A 12,792-nucleotide genomic window follows, 5' to 3' on the forward strand; every position below is an offset into this window, starting at 1 on the left:
ATTGAAACCCCTTTCACCCCATTTTAGCTCCCTAAGTGAATGAAGATGCATGTGAAGTCCAAGCCAGATGGTGTTCTTTTCAAATTATGTCTTAAATCTCTGAAAATGTGACTTTTGAAACTTGGGAAAGTGAAGCTAGGGCCAGAGAATACTGACAACCTGCTTTACATGCCTGCTTCCTTGTTTATTCATGAGCAGAGCTAGACTGAGAAACCTTTCAGTGAAAGTGGAAAGCATGTCCCCAGCTGTATGATGCTGCGTGTTGATGTCTGTCCTCTCCAGCTCCATGAGAGGTAAGAAACAGTTTAGGTATGATAAGAAAAGAGCTTAGAAAACTCGAGATGAAAAGTTTCCTCTTTCAACTATTTCCTTTCGTTAACCTACTATGGAATCTGCAAGGCCAGTTTTCCTTGCCTATGCCTACAAAGAATTGGCCAAAATAACTATGAGTTTTTTGAATACCACCTTTCATCTGTCTAATTGAAGGTGTGTGTGTATGTGTGTATGATTTTTAATAGAACAATAACAAATGCTTTAAAATTCTTTAATGTCTTTTTAAATCTACTTTTAAGATAAATCCTGTATAAATAAATGACCAGGAAAATTGTCTCATAAATTCAAACCACTAATTTTTAAAGTATTACATAAATTTAGAAAATATTATCTACAGGTATTTCATATTGAATGAATTCTAGAATGTACTTAATTCAAATATTTAGAAAGAGGTTTAACAACTGTTATTCATAACTACTCTGCTGTGAATTTGAGTAGAAAAATATAACTTTGCTTAGTTAGTAACTGGTTGATAGCTGTCCACTCTCTGCAAAAGTGTATCTGAATATCCAGGAGAATAATACCTGAAAAAGAAAAAAAAATTATTAGATACTGGTGAAAAGATTTAGCACAGTAGGCACAAAAGATTCAACATAAGGTTTTTATCTGAGATAATTCTACTATCTCTCTATAATAATAGGATTATCTCAGATAAATTATGCTCTAGTAATGCTTTGTGCACAAGGTTAGAAATTACCAAGAAAGAGACCATCAACTCACAAGACTGTGCTAGATAAAGAACAAAACTTTTAAGGGATATCAAAGCAGTGGCAAAAAATGGATGTCTTCAAATCTAGTGATAGTATTTTATTAAAGCGACTTTGTTTTTATTATGACAAGTGACTGATGTTGCTTTAATGATCTCGACTAATAGATTTTTTTCATTAGACAACACAGTCTATCATTACTAATCAAGTTCTACATTCTGATTATCTTAGAGATTATTCTCAAGTTATGTTTTAATCAGATCTGGTCACCCATAAAAACAAATTTCTGGCAACATAATTCATATTAAAAAACTATTTTAGCCCTGGCTGGTGTGGCTCAGTGGATTGAGTACTGGTCTGCGAATCAAAGGGTCGCCAGTTCGATTCCCAGTCAGGGCATATGCCTGGGTTGTGAGCCAGGTCCCCAGTTAGAGTGTGTGGGAGGCAACTGATCAATGTTTCTCTTGTACATTTATGTCTCTCCCTCTCTTTCTCCCTTCCTTACCCTCTCTTTGAAAATAAATAAAATCTTAAAAAAACAAAATATTTTTTAAAAACTATTTCATAAATGTTTTACAAATATTCTATTACACAAATGTGGGAAATTAATCAATTTCATTTGTTCTAGGTCATCTATAGTACTATAAATTTACATTTATAAATAGAACATTTTATGAAAGATTTAGTATGAAAGTATTAAATATTTTGATTAATGCATTGTGGAATGCTTCATATACCATGGAAAGAATTTACATACATATAAAAATATGTCAAAATTTGGTAGACATTCTAGAATATAATAAATGACTAAAAAAATCTAAAGTGTAATTTAAAAATTTCCAAAACACTTAAAAAAAGTAAGCCTCCTACGTTGTTTTCTCCAGGTAAAACCAAATGTTTGAGACCTACTTTGTCCTTTGTCAGTTATTTTTATCCTCAGATGCTTGACTTAAAAACTCATAATTCATAGTATACTAATTTCTTCCACAATTTGTCAAGTTATAGTGGACAAAACAGAGCTGTATTTTTCTCAGTAGTGAGCTTGTATAGATAGTCATAGTTAAATAGATATATACATATTATACAAACATCAAAAGCTACTTTAAAGAATGTTTTTCCTCTAAAGGCCTCCTACTTGGGAAAAAAATTGTCCCTTCAACAGTGGACCTCTTCAGAGTATTCATATACTGAGGAATTCATAGCTGTTTCTCTACGTTGGTCACAAATTTTAAAGTAGGCTTTGCCTTCCCAGGCCTTACACAGTAAATATGTCAGGCACAAGATAGGTTATTTGTTTATGTAAGTGTCAAGAAGTAGATTTTTTTTTTAAAAGAAGCACCAAACTTTGAAAATTATGCTGCTATGTGGTAGCTGCTAACCACACACTCCTCATAAAAGAACTAAAATGAACCTCTAAAAAAGAACGAAAAATTCCTTTTCTCTGCCTGTCAACCGCTGCTATCCCAACTTACCTCTATATGGCCTTCAAGAATGGTAAGTGGATTAACCTCACTCTAGCCCCCATAGATTTGGGTTATTATACAGTTACCATATCAGAAACATGCCAAAAAGAAGACCATATGCATGCTCCTCTCCCCAAATTAAATGTTTCCTAAAAGCATCTTCCCCTCCCTACTGGACAGAGATCCAGAAGACAAAAGAGTTCCCAAAACAACTCTGGCTGTCAAGTAGACAAGGACTAGAACTTAAGAGTTCTAACACCTAGTCCTAGGTTCCTTCTCTCTCATCATACCAACTACCTTTATTAGAAATTTTTAAAGATTACCAAAGTTGGGAAGCAATAGGAAGTAAATGTTTAGAGTAACAAGAGCAGAGAGAATGTAACCATTGATAATCTGTCTTACAAAGAATAATTAGTTATAAAATAGTTACCAAGTGATAACTAAGAATATGATTGCAAAAACAAAACCACTTTAAGATTATATTTGTCTTTTCATAGAAAGACAATGTTTCAAATATTTCTATAAAACACTATTTTATAGAACCTACTGCTTTAAAGATATATCAGAGACTTGAAAAAGTCAGCAAACCAAAATTCTTCATGATAATTAGCCAATTTTTAAAATAAAATACAAGATGACAGGGTGTTAGAAGTTAAAAATTTACCATGGTATTTTGACAAAGCACCAAATTAGATTCTGTATAACATGAGAGTGTGTTTTTTGTTTTCCCTCATGCCCTGTGTAAAATAGTCTAGAAAGGAGTAGAAAGAATGTTTCTATTCAAGAAAGTACTTTACCATAGGTTAATTTTAATAGGTCATTCCATTTGGGGAGGCCTTTAGTTTGCTTTTTTATATTTTTCTATAATTTTTTATGTTTATAAAATTGTATTAAGAGTTTTTTAAACTTACATAAAATAGCATTCTTCCTAAAGTGACATGTAAATGTGTAAAAATTAATTTTAATTTTCTTGAGAAAAGATATTCATATTTCCTTCATTTAGTGGTTTTACACATATGTTATTTAAATTTTTTGGTGTATCATTATATTTGTAAATTATATATAGTAGATACTCACTTTATGATATACTATTCCTTTGGCATATTTTATGTATATTAATATTTTCAAAGTTAACTTATTGGAACTCTTTTGGTCAAGGAGTTCTCAAAAATCTCCCAAAAGTGCATAAACTTATATCTTTGAAAAGATTTTACTTGCAGAATATATATAAACAGAAGAAAATTATAATCTTAAATAAAATTATTTTTGTGTTTTTAAAATCAGTGTTACCATATGTATGAAAAAGCACTGATATTAAATAGGAAGAATAGTTTTATATAACTTCTATAAGTTTGTACATGTTTTAAAATTGAAAATTATATTCTTCAATATTAGAGAAAGTAAGAAATAAGTGTAGGATTAGAAAAATATGGCTTTTAATTCTGCATGTGTTGTGGGCATTTTTCATATAATGAAAGGAAATTCACCTCCTTGATAACTTTGGGTTTAGTAGTATGGTTCTATTTTAGGCTTATAAGATTTGAGGCTTGGGTTTAATGCTCTTCAAATCAACCTCATTTTAAAAAATTAACCTTGAAAGTAGCTTCCTGCTGCACTACTGTGGAGCACCTGCATATTATAAACAACACTATCTATTTAATTTCCTTTCAAATATAGTTTGTAACTTTTGTTTTGATACTCAACACCTCTTTTCTATTTGTAATACTCCTATTAATATAAATATAAGCTTAATAATAATATGCAGGGAATTATGAAAATCGGAATCTATAGGCCATTTCTAAATCAGGCCCACATTAAAGATTAATTTAACCTGAATTTTGTATTTGGGTAATCTTTCTTAAAGCATGTCTTAAATTAGTACAAAAATGTCTTAAATGACTTTGCAGTTTGACTTGGAAATGTGTTTTTCAATCAGAACATTATTTAATTTGAGGGAAAGTGGTCAAGAGCAGAGGTAAAGGTATACATGATCTCATGTAGTATTTCAAAGTCCACATTTTGACAGAGTAAATATAAAATCCAGATTTGAAAATAGAAAAACCACATTATAATTTTGATCTTCTCAAAGTCTGTTTTTCCCACCTTACTATTTCCTCTGGATAGCAGTTGTTAATACTATTGATGTATTCCTGAAGAAGAGATCCAGGTTCTGCTTTTATCTCTTGAACCTTTTTAAGTCCACCACTTGTTACAAAAAGTCGTCGAGCTTTGCTATCATGTGGCAGCACCTTGAAAAGTGAAGCACATTAAAATGTCAGCTTTTCTTTTCCAAGTTGGATTGTTACTACTGAAAAGCAACAATATATCTGAGGAAATGTAAAGAGTATTTATGTCCAATATACCTGTAACATAATGAACCTAAATTTGCTGATGATTAGAAGTAAAATTCAGTCTTTTTAGAAATGTATGAACTTTTTATGTTGTGCAGATGGAATAAAGGCAATAAACATGAGCAAAAGTGATGGAGATGCACTCACATACATAAAACATAAAGTGGTGTCCCTCCTTTGCTGACACACATTTAAAATCTTTCCACTACCTACAGTGTTAAAGTAACCTCCTTAACCAGACCCAGAAGGCTTTCTGCGACCCAGCAACTAAGTACTTCTCCAGCTTCCTTTTCCACCAACCCCTATCCCAAATGTGCATGCTGGGTCGTTTCTTGCCTTTGCCCGTGCTGTTTCCTACAATGCCCTTCCACCTTCCACGCACCTCCCCTGCCTCCATTTGCTGGGATAACTCTTGTTTATCTTCTAAGATTCATCTCAGGTGTTACCTCCTTTAAGAAACTTTCTCTGGGACTCCCCTACTCTCTTATCACAGGAGGAGTTAGGTACTTGTCTTTTCCTGGAGCATTCTTTTAAACCCCATTAGTGCACTTGCCACACAATATTTTCATGATCAGTGTATGTGTTTGTCACACATAAATGTCATGAAGGCAGGATCTGCACATTTATTCATTCATTTATTTCTCTAGTGCTGGGTGTCTAATAGATGCTCAATTAATGTTTAACAAGTGAATGAACATACTAAGGAGTAGGCAGAAAAAGGAAATTGAGATGTTAAAAAGGTAGATGAAGAATCAGGAAGTAAGGAATCAACAAATCCAAGAGAAGATTTTAAGAAGGAACCAATGAGAACTAAAGAAATTCCCCAGATTAGACAGTAGTTGTTTGCTGAGAGGAAAGAGCCAGTGCAGGTGAAGAAATTAATTGTGCATGGTAACAACTGACCAGACAAGGAAGGGGGTTCACAATGTGGGAATTTCCATTCTCTTCCTTGATTTGATCATTGCTACTATTCCCTGATAGAAGCATCCTTTCTTTCCCCCACCATCCTTACACTTTCTTTGAAACCAGTTCTTTTCCCTTGAACTTCTTGAACTGAAGCCTTCCCTGAATGCCTCAAACGGTATTCACTTATTTCTTCCTTTTAAAAAGGTTTATTGTGAATTCTAGCACATGCAAATATTTCCTAATTGTTTCTTCTGGTCACCCCAGCCAGATTATAATTTCTTGAAGAAGAACTTTGTCTTACTCTTTTTTGTCTATCCCTCAAAACTTTGCAGGGTACATGTAGGCATTTAACAAATATTTAAAACTACAAAAAGGATGTGGCTAATAGAATGTTAATAGATATCATCTGGACAAATAAAAGATTATACTAGTATGTATTTCAGAAAAAAAATGGAATGGTTACAGATATATCAGTTTTAAATATTTTTTTCAGCCTGGAGAGTCTTCATACCTTCTATGTCTGTCCCCAGCCACATTAAACTGTCTTTTTAGCTTCTGCTTTGCCTTCCCATCTCTTTCTAGTGCTCTGGTATCCTTAGATCAAGAACACACAAAATTCTGCCTGGAGCAAATATTCCTGAAGGCACATTTATAAGAGTACATATTATGATGTACTGTATTTTATCTTGGCTATCTAATCTTCCACAAATCTCACTGATTTATTTTTATTTTCTTTAGTCACTGATTTTTAACTCAATTCAGATTAGTGTTCATTTTTATAGCAAGTTCAATAAAACTGGACTATCTCAGTAGCCTAAAAGATTTATAGATTTTATTTATTTATTTTTAGAGAAAGGGAGGGAGGAAGAGGGAGAGAAACAGCAATATGTAGTTGCCTCTTGTGCACCCCCAACTGGGGACCTGTCCCGCAACCCAGGCATGTAACCTGACTGGGAATCGAACCAGCGGCCCTTTGGCTCCCAGGCCAGCACTCAATCCACTGAGCTACACCAGCCAGGACTCTGTAGCCTAAACGATTTAAAATGAAACTTTCAGAAATAATGTCAACTGCTCATTTTTGAGAGCTGATGACTCTGTCTATAGATGATCCACTCAGCTTCTTACTGTACCCTTTTTTTTTAGGTGGTCAGTTTCTTACTTAGCTGTGTTGGGGGGAGGGTTTAATTATTTTCTTTATGTGTTCCTTTGAAAGAAGAAGACAGGACATAGGTGTTGGTATACAGAATTGCATCCTGAGGTAGCTTCAGCAACATAAAACCTGCTATCCCGTGGCTATGGTGTCTGAGGGTCAGCCAAACTGCTGGAGACTATGGAAAGAGTTCAGAGAAGTAAGGACTATTAGCATCTTTCAGATGAGTAACTAAAACTAGACCTATTGAACTGTAAAGACTAGTTTACAACTTATAACAATACAGAGTTTTGTTCATTATTTGCAGAAATAGAGTATATAGATAGTAGTACCTCCTTTATATAGTATTATAACTGAGTAGTCAAATAAATTTGGCCCCCCATTCATTTTTATTAGTTTTTAAATCAGCCTTAATTACTTTCATGTTCTATATATTAAAAACAACTCTGTATGTGAGTGTGTGTGTGTGTGTACTTAACATGTGCTTGCGATTGAGCTAAACTCTTTTCATATACCATCTCATTTAACTTTACAATGACCCTATGAAACAGGTACTCTTCCTATCCCCATTTTATGGGTAACCATACGAAGGTTTAGAGCGGTTAAGACTTTGCTAAAGATATTACAGCTGGTAAATGTGAACCGAGGTACCCCAACTCCACAGCCTGAGATCAGAGCCACTACTGGATACTATTTCCACAGACCCTGATTTCTTAAATCAAATCCCATGGGTACAATTTAACCAGTGCTTGATGGCTTAGGGTCACCGTCCTGGCCACCAATGGCTGTGGCAATGCAATCATTCTCTCACAGCCTTTGTTATCAGTTGTCAGTCCTGCTGGTTGCTGCCCATTGATAGCAGCTTGACCTTCCTGCCCTACTATTCCTAATCTGCAATAATCTAAGAAATATAGGGTCTGGCAGAAGTAAGGTCTGCTTGAGTGTGGTTGGTAGGGTAATAATATGGGTGTAATAATTTAGTTTTAATTTGAGTATTTCACCTAAAATGTCACATGGTGTGCTTGAGTATGATATTGTTACATTACAGAATTACATGCTTACGATTTTGTAAAAAAAAAAAAAAAAATTGTAGTAAGAAAAGGACATTATTTGTGCCGGACCCTGTATTAAACAGCTGCAGTTGTTAAAATTGTTAAAAAAAAAAATAAGTCAATAAACTTAAAATGACTGTTCAAGAGCATCCCCAGTAAGTGCATGAGCTTTGTGGAAAACATTTTTGTGGCTAAGAGACCTTTCTCCTTTTCTTTCTTTCTTTCTTTCTTTCTTTCTTTCTTTCTTTCTTTCTTTCTTTCTTTAACTCATTAAACTTTGTTTTAATGGGTCTCAAAATTCTGTGACATATTTTGGTCAAGTTGTTTCCATTAAAAAGTACTGATTTTAAAAACTAATAACTTAAAAACTGCCACACACAAAAAAACCAAATGGTCTGCAAAACATTCTCCTTTCCTTCTGAAGGTTTTACGATGCATTGTAATCATTAACCAGTCCTTTACTATTAAACTTAAGTGGCCAATTGAGACAAACAGTTCTGAGACCATTCTTCCACCTCTGATTAAGATTGGGGTGGGAGGGGTTGGGGATAATATTCATTTAGCCTTCCGAGCTTTCTGGGCAGACTTGGTGACTTTGCCAGCTCCAGCTGCCTTCTTGTCCACTGCTTTGATGACACCAACAGCAACTGTCTGTCTCATGTCACGAACGGCAAAGCGGCCCAGAGGGGGATAGTCAGAGAAGCTTTCAACACACATGGGCTTGCCAGGAACCATATCAACAATGGCAACATCACCGGATTTCAAAACCTTTGGGCCATCTTCCAGCTTTTTCCCAGAATGATGATCAATCTTCTCCTTCAGCTCAGCAAATTTGCAAGCAATATGAGCTGTGTGACAATCCAGAACAGGTGCATAACCAGCACTGATTTGGCCAGAATGGTTGAGGAGAATCACCTGAGCTGTGAAGCCAGCTGCTTCCATTGGTGGGTCGTTTTTGCTGTCACCAGCCACATTGCCAAGACGAACATCTTTGACAGACACGTTCTTGACGTTGAAGCCCACATTGTCCCCAGGAAGAGCTTCACTCAAAGATTCATGGTGCATTTCAACAGACTTGACTTCAGTTGTAACATTTACCGGAGCAAAGGGGACCACCATGCCAGGTTTGAGAACACCAGTCTCCACTCGGCCCACAGGGCCAGTAGCAGTACCACCAATTTTGTAGATGTCCTGGAGGGGCAGACGCAGGGGCTTGTCAGTTGGACGAGCTGGTGGCAGGATGCAATCCAGAGCTTCAAGCAGTGTGGTTCCACCGGCACTGCCATCTTTGCAGGTGACTTTCCATCCCTTGAACCAAGGCATGTTAGCACTTGGCTCCAGCATGTTGTCGCCATTCCAACCAGAAATTGGCACAAATGCTACTGTGTCAGAGTTGTAGCCAATTTTCTTAATGTCGGCGCTGACTTCTTTAACAATTTCCTCATCTCTCTCCTGGCTGTAGGGAGGTTCAGTGGAATCCATTTTGTTAACACCAACAATAAGCTGTTTCACACCTAGTGTGTAAGCCAGAAGGCCATGCTCACGGGTCTGCCCACTCTTGGAGATCCCTGCTTCAAACTCACCAACGCCAGCAGCAACAATCAGGACAGCACAATCAGCCTGAGATGTGCCTGTAATCATGTTTTTGATAAAGTCTCTGTGTCCTAGGGCATCAACGATGGTCACATAATACTTGCTGGCTTCAAATTTCCCGAGGGAGCTATCAATGGTGATACCACGCTCATGTTCAGCTTTCAGTTTATCCAAGACCCAGGCACACTTGAAGGAGCCCCTCCCCATCTCAGTGGCCTCCTTCTCAAATGTTTCGATGGTTCTCTTGTCGATCCCACCACATTTGTAGATCAGATGGCCAGTAGTGGTAGACTTGCCAGAATCTGCATGTCCAATGACGACAATGTTGATGTGAGTCTTTTCCTTTCCCATTTTGGCTTTGATCTAGTGGTGGTTTTCTTGACACCTGTGTTCTGGTGACAAACTCGTTGCGGAAAAGCTCTCCTTTTCTTTTAAGAATCTTTGCAGAGTTCCCTGATGAGTAAAACTAACAGACACTGGGAAAATTATTAAAAGTTACTTACTGATATTGGTTATCTATATTATGCGGTTTTTATGTGTTGACATACTATTTACCACCTCCCCACAGGAACACTAAAAAAAGACTGTACAGAAATTGTGAGGAAGAAAGAAATGTGAATTTTATTAATCTATGTTTCCATCCCTGTCAATATAATCAGTGAGCTAAGAGAACCCTGCCCCCATCTTGCAGAAAAAACAGACCCAACAGAAAAAAACAAGTTAATTCATTTTCATTTTCTTCCCCTGCTTCCAGGCTAAGAGCACTTCTTACCTTACTGAACTGTCCAACCACATACTTCAGAATATTGGGAGGAGCATCATATAGAAATGGCTCAAGGGCTGGTAAATAGGTGCATTTTTGTAAGATACTCTTTATGGCTTTTTTACTCTGTTGAAATACAAAGCAAAGTATATACCAAAGTAAGCAATCAATGAAATCTTCACAAAAATTAATGAATGTCTCATGTTCCAGGAATTTGAAAATGAAATCAATTTCCTGGTCCAAACAGCAGTTGTTTCATTTTTTAAATGTGTAATGAAAATTTTAATCTACTTACATCCAGTGGATCTAAAATACGTAAATTAGTTGAACATATTATTCATTATGAGTGAACTCAACTTGAAATACTTTATAATAGAGGGTCTTGCTCTGTGATGTTTCTTTCTATTTAATCTTTATTGTATTTTTTCTGTTACCATTTATTTCCCTTATACCTCCGTCCACCCAGCAATGACAACAGTAGTTTTATTTTTTTAAATAGAAAAAACTCCTTTTATCTTTCATTCATTTTATCATAAATACTCTGCCAGTTGTCTTTGTGTCAAATTTTAAAATGTAGAGTGTATTATAGAGCTCTTAAAATACCTATGAAGAAGTTGAAATTATAAATCATAAAGCTCTAGACTGAAAATTAATATATATTACATTTTATTAGTGTAAAAATTTGTATAGATGAAACTATGAGATAGCTAATATCCTATTCCTTCTAATCAACAAATATGAGAAAATATATAGTTTACTGTAGAAAGCCATTATCAGGCATTTTATGTTCTCCAAAAGGCTTCATGGCTTACAGGTATGTAGTCAGAAATATTCTACTGTGTGCACTACTCAGTGAGCATTTGTAGATACGCTGCTATAGATCATGGGTAGCAACTGCCCCACTCACAGATAGAAGCAAAAGAGAATCTATACAAGTATAGAGGAAAGCTCAACAATAGTGAGTGTATCACCCATGAACCAAAGGATGGGTACCCACAGGTACCTTTCCCATTCTCCCCCCATTACTCTGTATTTCATGGTGACACCATGCGGCCCCCTGTCAAAAGTGTAGCTGAAGAAGGGCTCTAATGTGACTGTAGCTCATCCCTGCAGCCAGCTCTAAGGCCATGGCTGGTTGTGATTCTGTTTCTTTGTGTTAGAGCCTGACCCCTTCACTTTGGAAGGCTTCATGACTGGGTTCATCTACAGCTGTTTTGCACTAGAAATCCACATCTGCTTCTCTGTATGTGGTTTGTGCTTCAGTACATCCTGATAGCCTTTCCTCCGTCACCTGTTCTCTCTCTGAGGTTTTAGCTGACCTGGTCTTCTGGGATCTTGCTATTCAACATTTAGCAATGCTCTTGAATGTCAAGGAGCATTTTGATTCTCACATCATGAATTTTATGGTTGATAAATGGATTCTGCAAAAGTATTCATCACATTTGTGCTCTCTAATTAAGGAACTCTTGAATTTATGGTTTCCCAGAGACCTAGGCTAAGCAGTCTTGTAATCTCTTCTCTTGACACCCTTGTCCTCAAATATTGGTTTATAAACTAGATTAAATAAAACAACAAATTAAGTAATGGAACCCAAATTTCGCCTACAAGTAGTATAACATAAGTTGGGATTAAACTCTCAATTCTCAACACACCTAGTTATACCTTTGTGAACCATCTTAGGGCCATGGTGACTTAACAGGTCAACAAATTTTATTTAACTGGTGAAATATCCTACTAACAGTATAACAGAGATCACATTCACCATATCATGGAGACAACCTTACTCTAACAGTTTCAAATTGGTGATGTACCCTTAAGTTATTAATGAAGAACCCTAGAGGATTAAAACTTCTAATGACCCTAGAAGTTCACTGAGCTTTACTATCCTTTGCCAAAAATATACTAGACTTATGACTATATGAACATATATACCAGTACTTCTAGATAGGAATATATGTCCTGAGTAATAATCAGCTGTATTGTCCAGCATGAAAGGAATATTAACATATTAATTAAGATTTTGTTTACCTCTCAATTTCTGAGCTTAAGATTTATAACAATTTTATTGAAATACAACTTACATACCGTAAATTCATTCATTCATTTTTCAGTGCACAATTTAATTGATTTTTAGTGAATTTACAGAGTTGTGCACCATCAACACAATCTAATTTTAGAACATTTTCATCATCCTAGAAAGGAACTTCATGCCCATTTATAGTCACTCCTAATTCCCTCACCCCACTTATCCCCACCATCTCTAGGCAACTACTAATCTAATTTCTGTCTATAAATTCAACTTTTCTGGACAATTCATATAAATGAGATCATATGATATAAGAACTTTTGAGTCTGGCCGTCTTCACTAAGTACAATATTTTTGAGGTTCATCCATCTTATAGCATCTACTAGTACTTCATTCCTTTTATTGTTAATAGTATTCCATTATACATATTTATCACATTTTGGGTTTT

At 35.6% G+C, this 12,792-nt stretch overlaps 2 protein-coding genes across 4 annotated transcripts in view; both read right to left on the minus strand.

Annotated features, from left to right (window-relative positions):
- Positions 1-576: 576 nt before the first annotated feature.
- LOC129086956 (sperm-associated antigen 6) overlaps positions 577-12,792 on the minus strand; it is a 49,038-nt gene continuing 36,822 nt past the window's right edge. For 2 of the 3 annotated variants that reach the window (XM_054593714.1, XM_054593706.1), the window contains 3 exons: positions 10,328-10,444; positions 4,607-4,752; positions 577-857 (listed from right to left, as the gene is read on the minus strand). In XM_054593714.1, coding sequence (XP_054449689.1) covers positions 788-857; positions 4,607-4,752; positions 10,328-10,444 — 333 coding nt within the window. In that variant the 3' untranslated portion in view covers positions 577-787. The remainder of the gene's footprint in view (positions 858-4,606; positions 4,753-10,327; positions 10,445-12,792) is intronic. The other variant, XM_054593721.1, reaches the window with a different exon arrangement.
- Positions 8,485-9,906, minus strand: LOC129086974 (elongation factor 1-alpha 1-like). The gene has a single exon (XM_054593733.1). The coding sequence runs from the start codon at positions 9,904-9,906 to the stop codon at positions 8,518-8,520; it is 1,389 nt and encodes a 462-aa protein (XP_054449708.1). The 3' UTR covers positions 8,485-8,517.

The sequence above is a fragment of the Pteronotus mesoamericanus genome, unplaced genomic scaffold (genome assembly GCF_021234165.1).
Source record: "Pteronotus mesoamericanus isolate MK-2021 breed Mesoamerican mustached bat unplaced genomic scaffold, CSHL_Meso_final contig_130, whole genome shotgun sequence".
Taxonomy (NCBI): domain Eukaryota; kingdom Metazoa; phylum Chordata; class Mammalia; order Chiroptera; family Mormoopidae; genus Pteronotus; species Pteronotus mesoamericanus.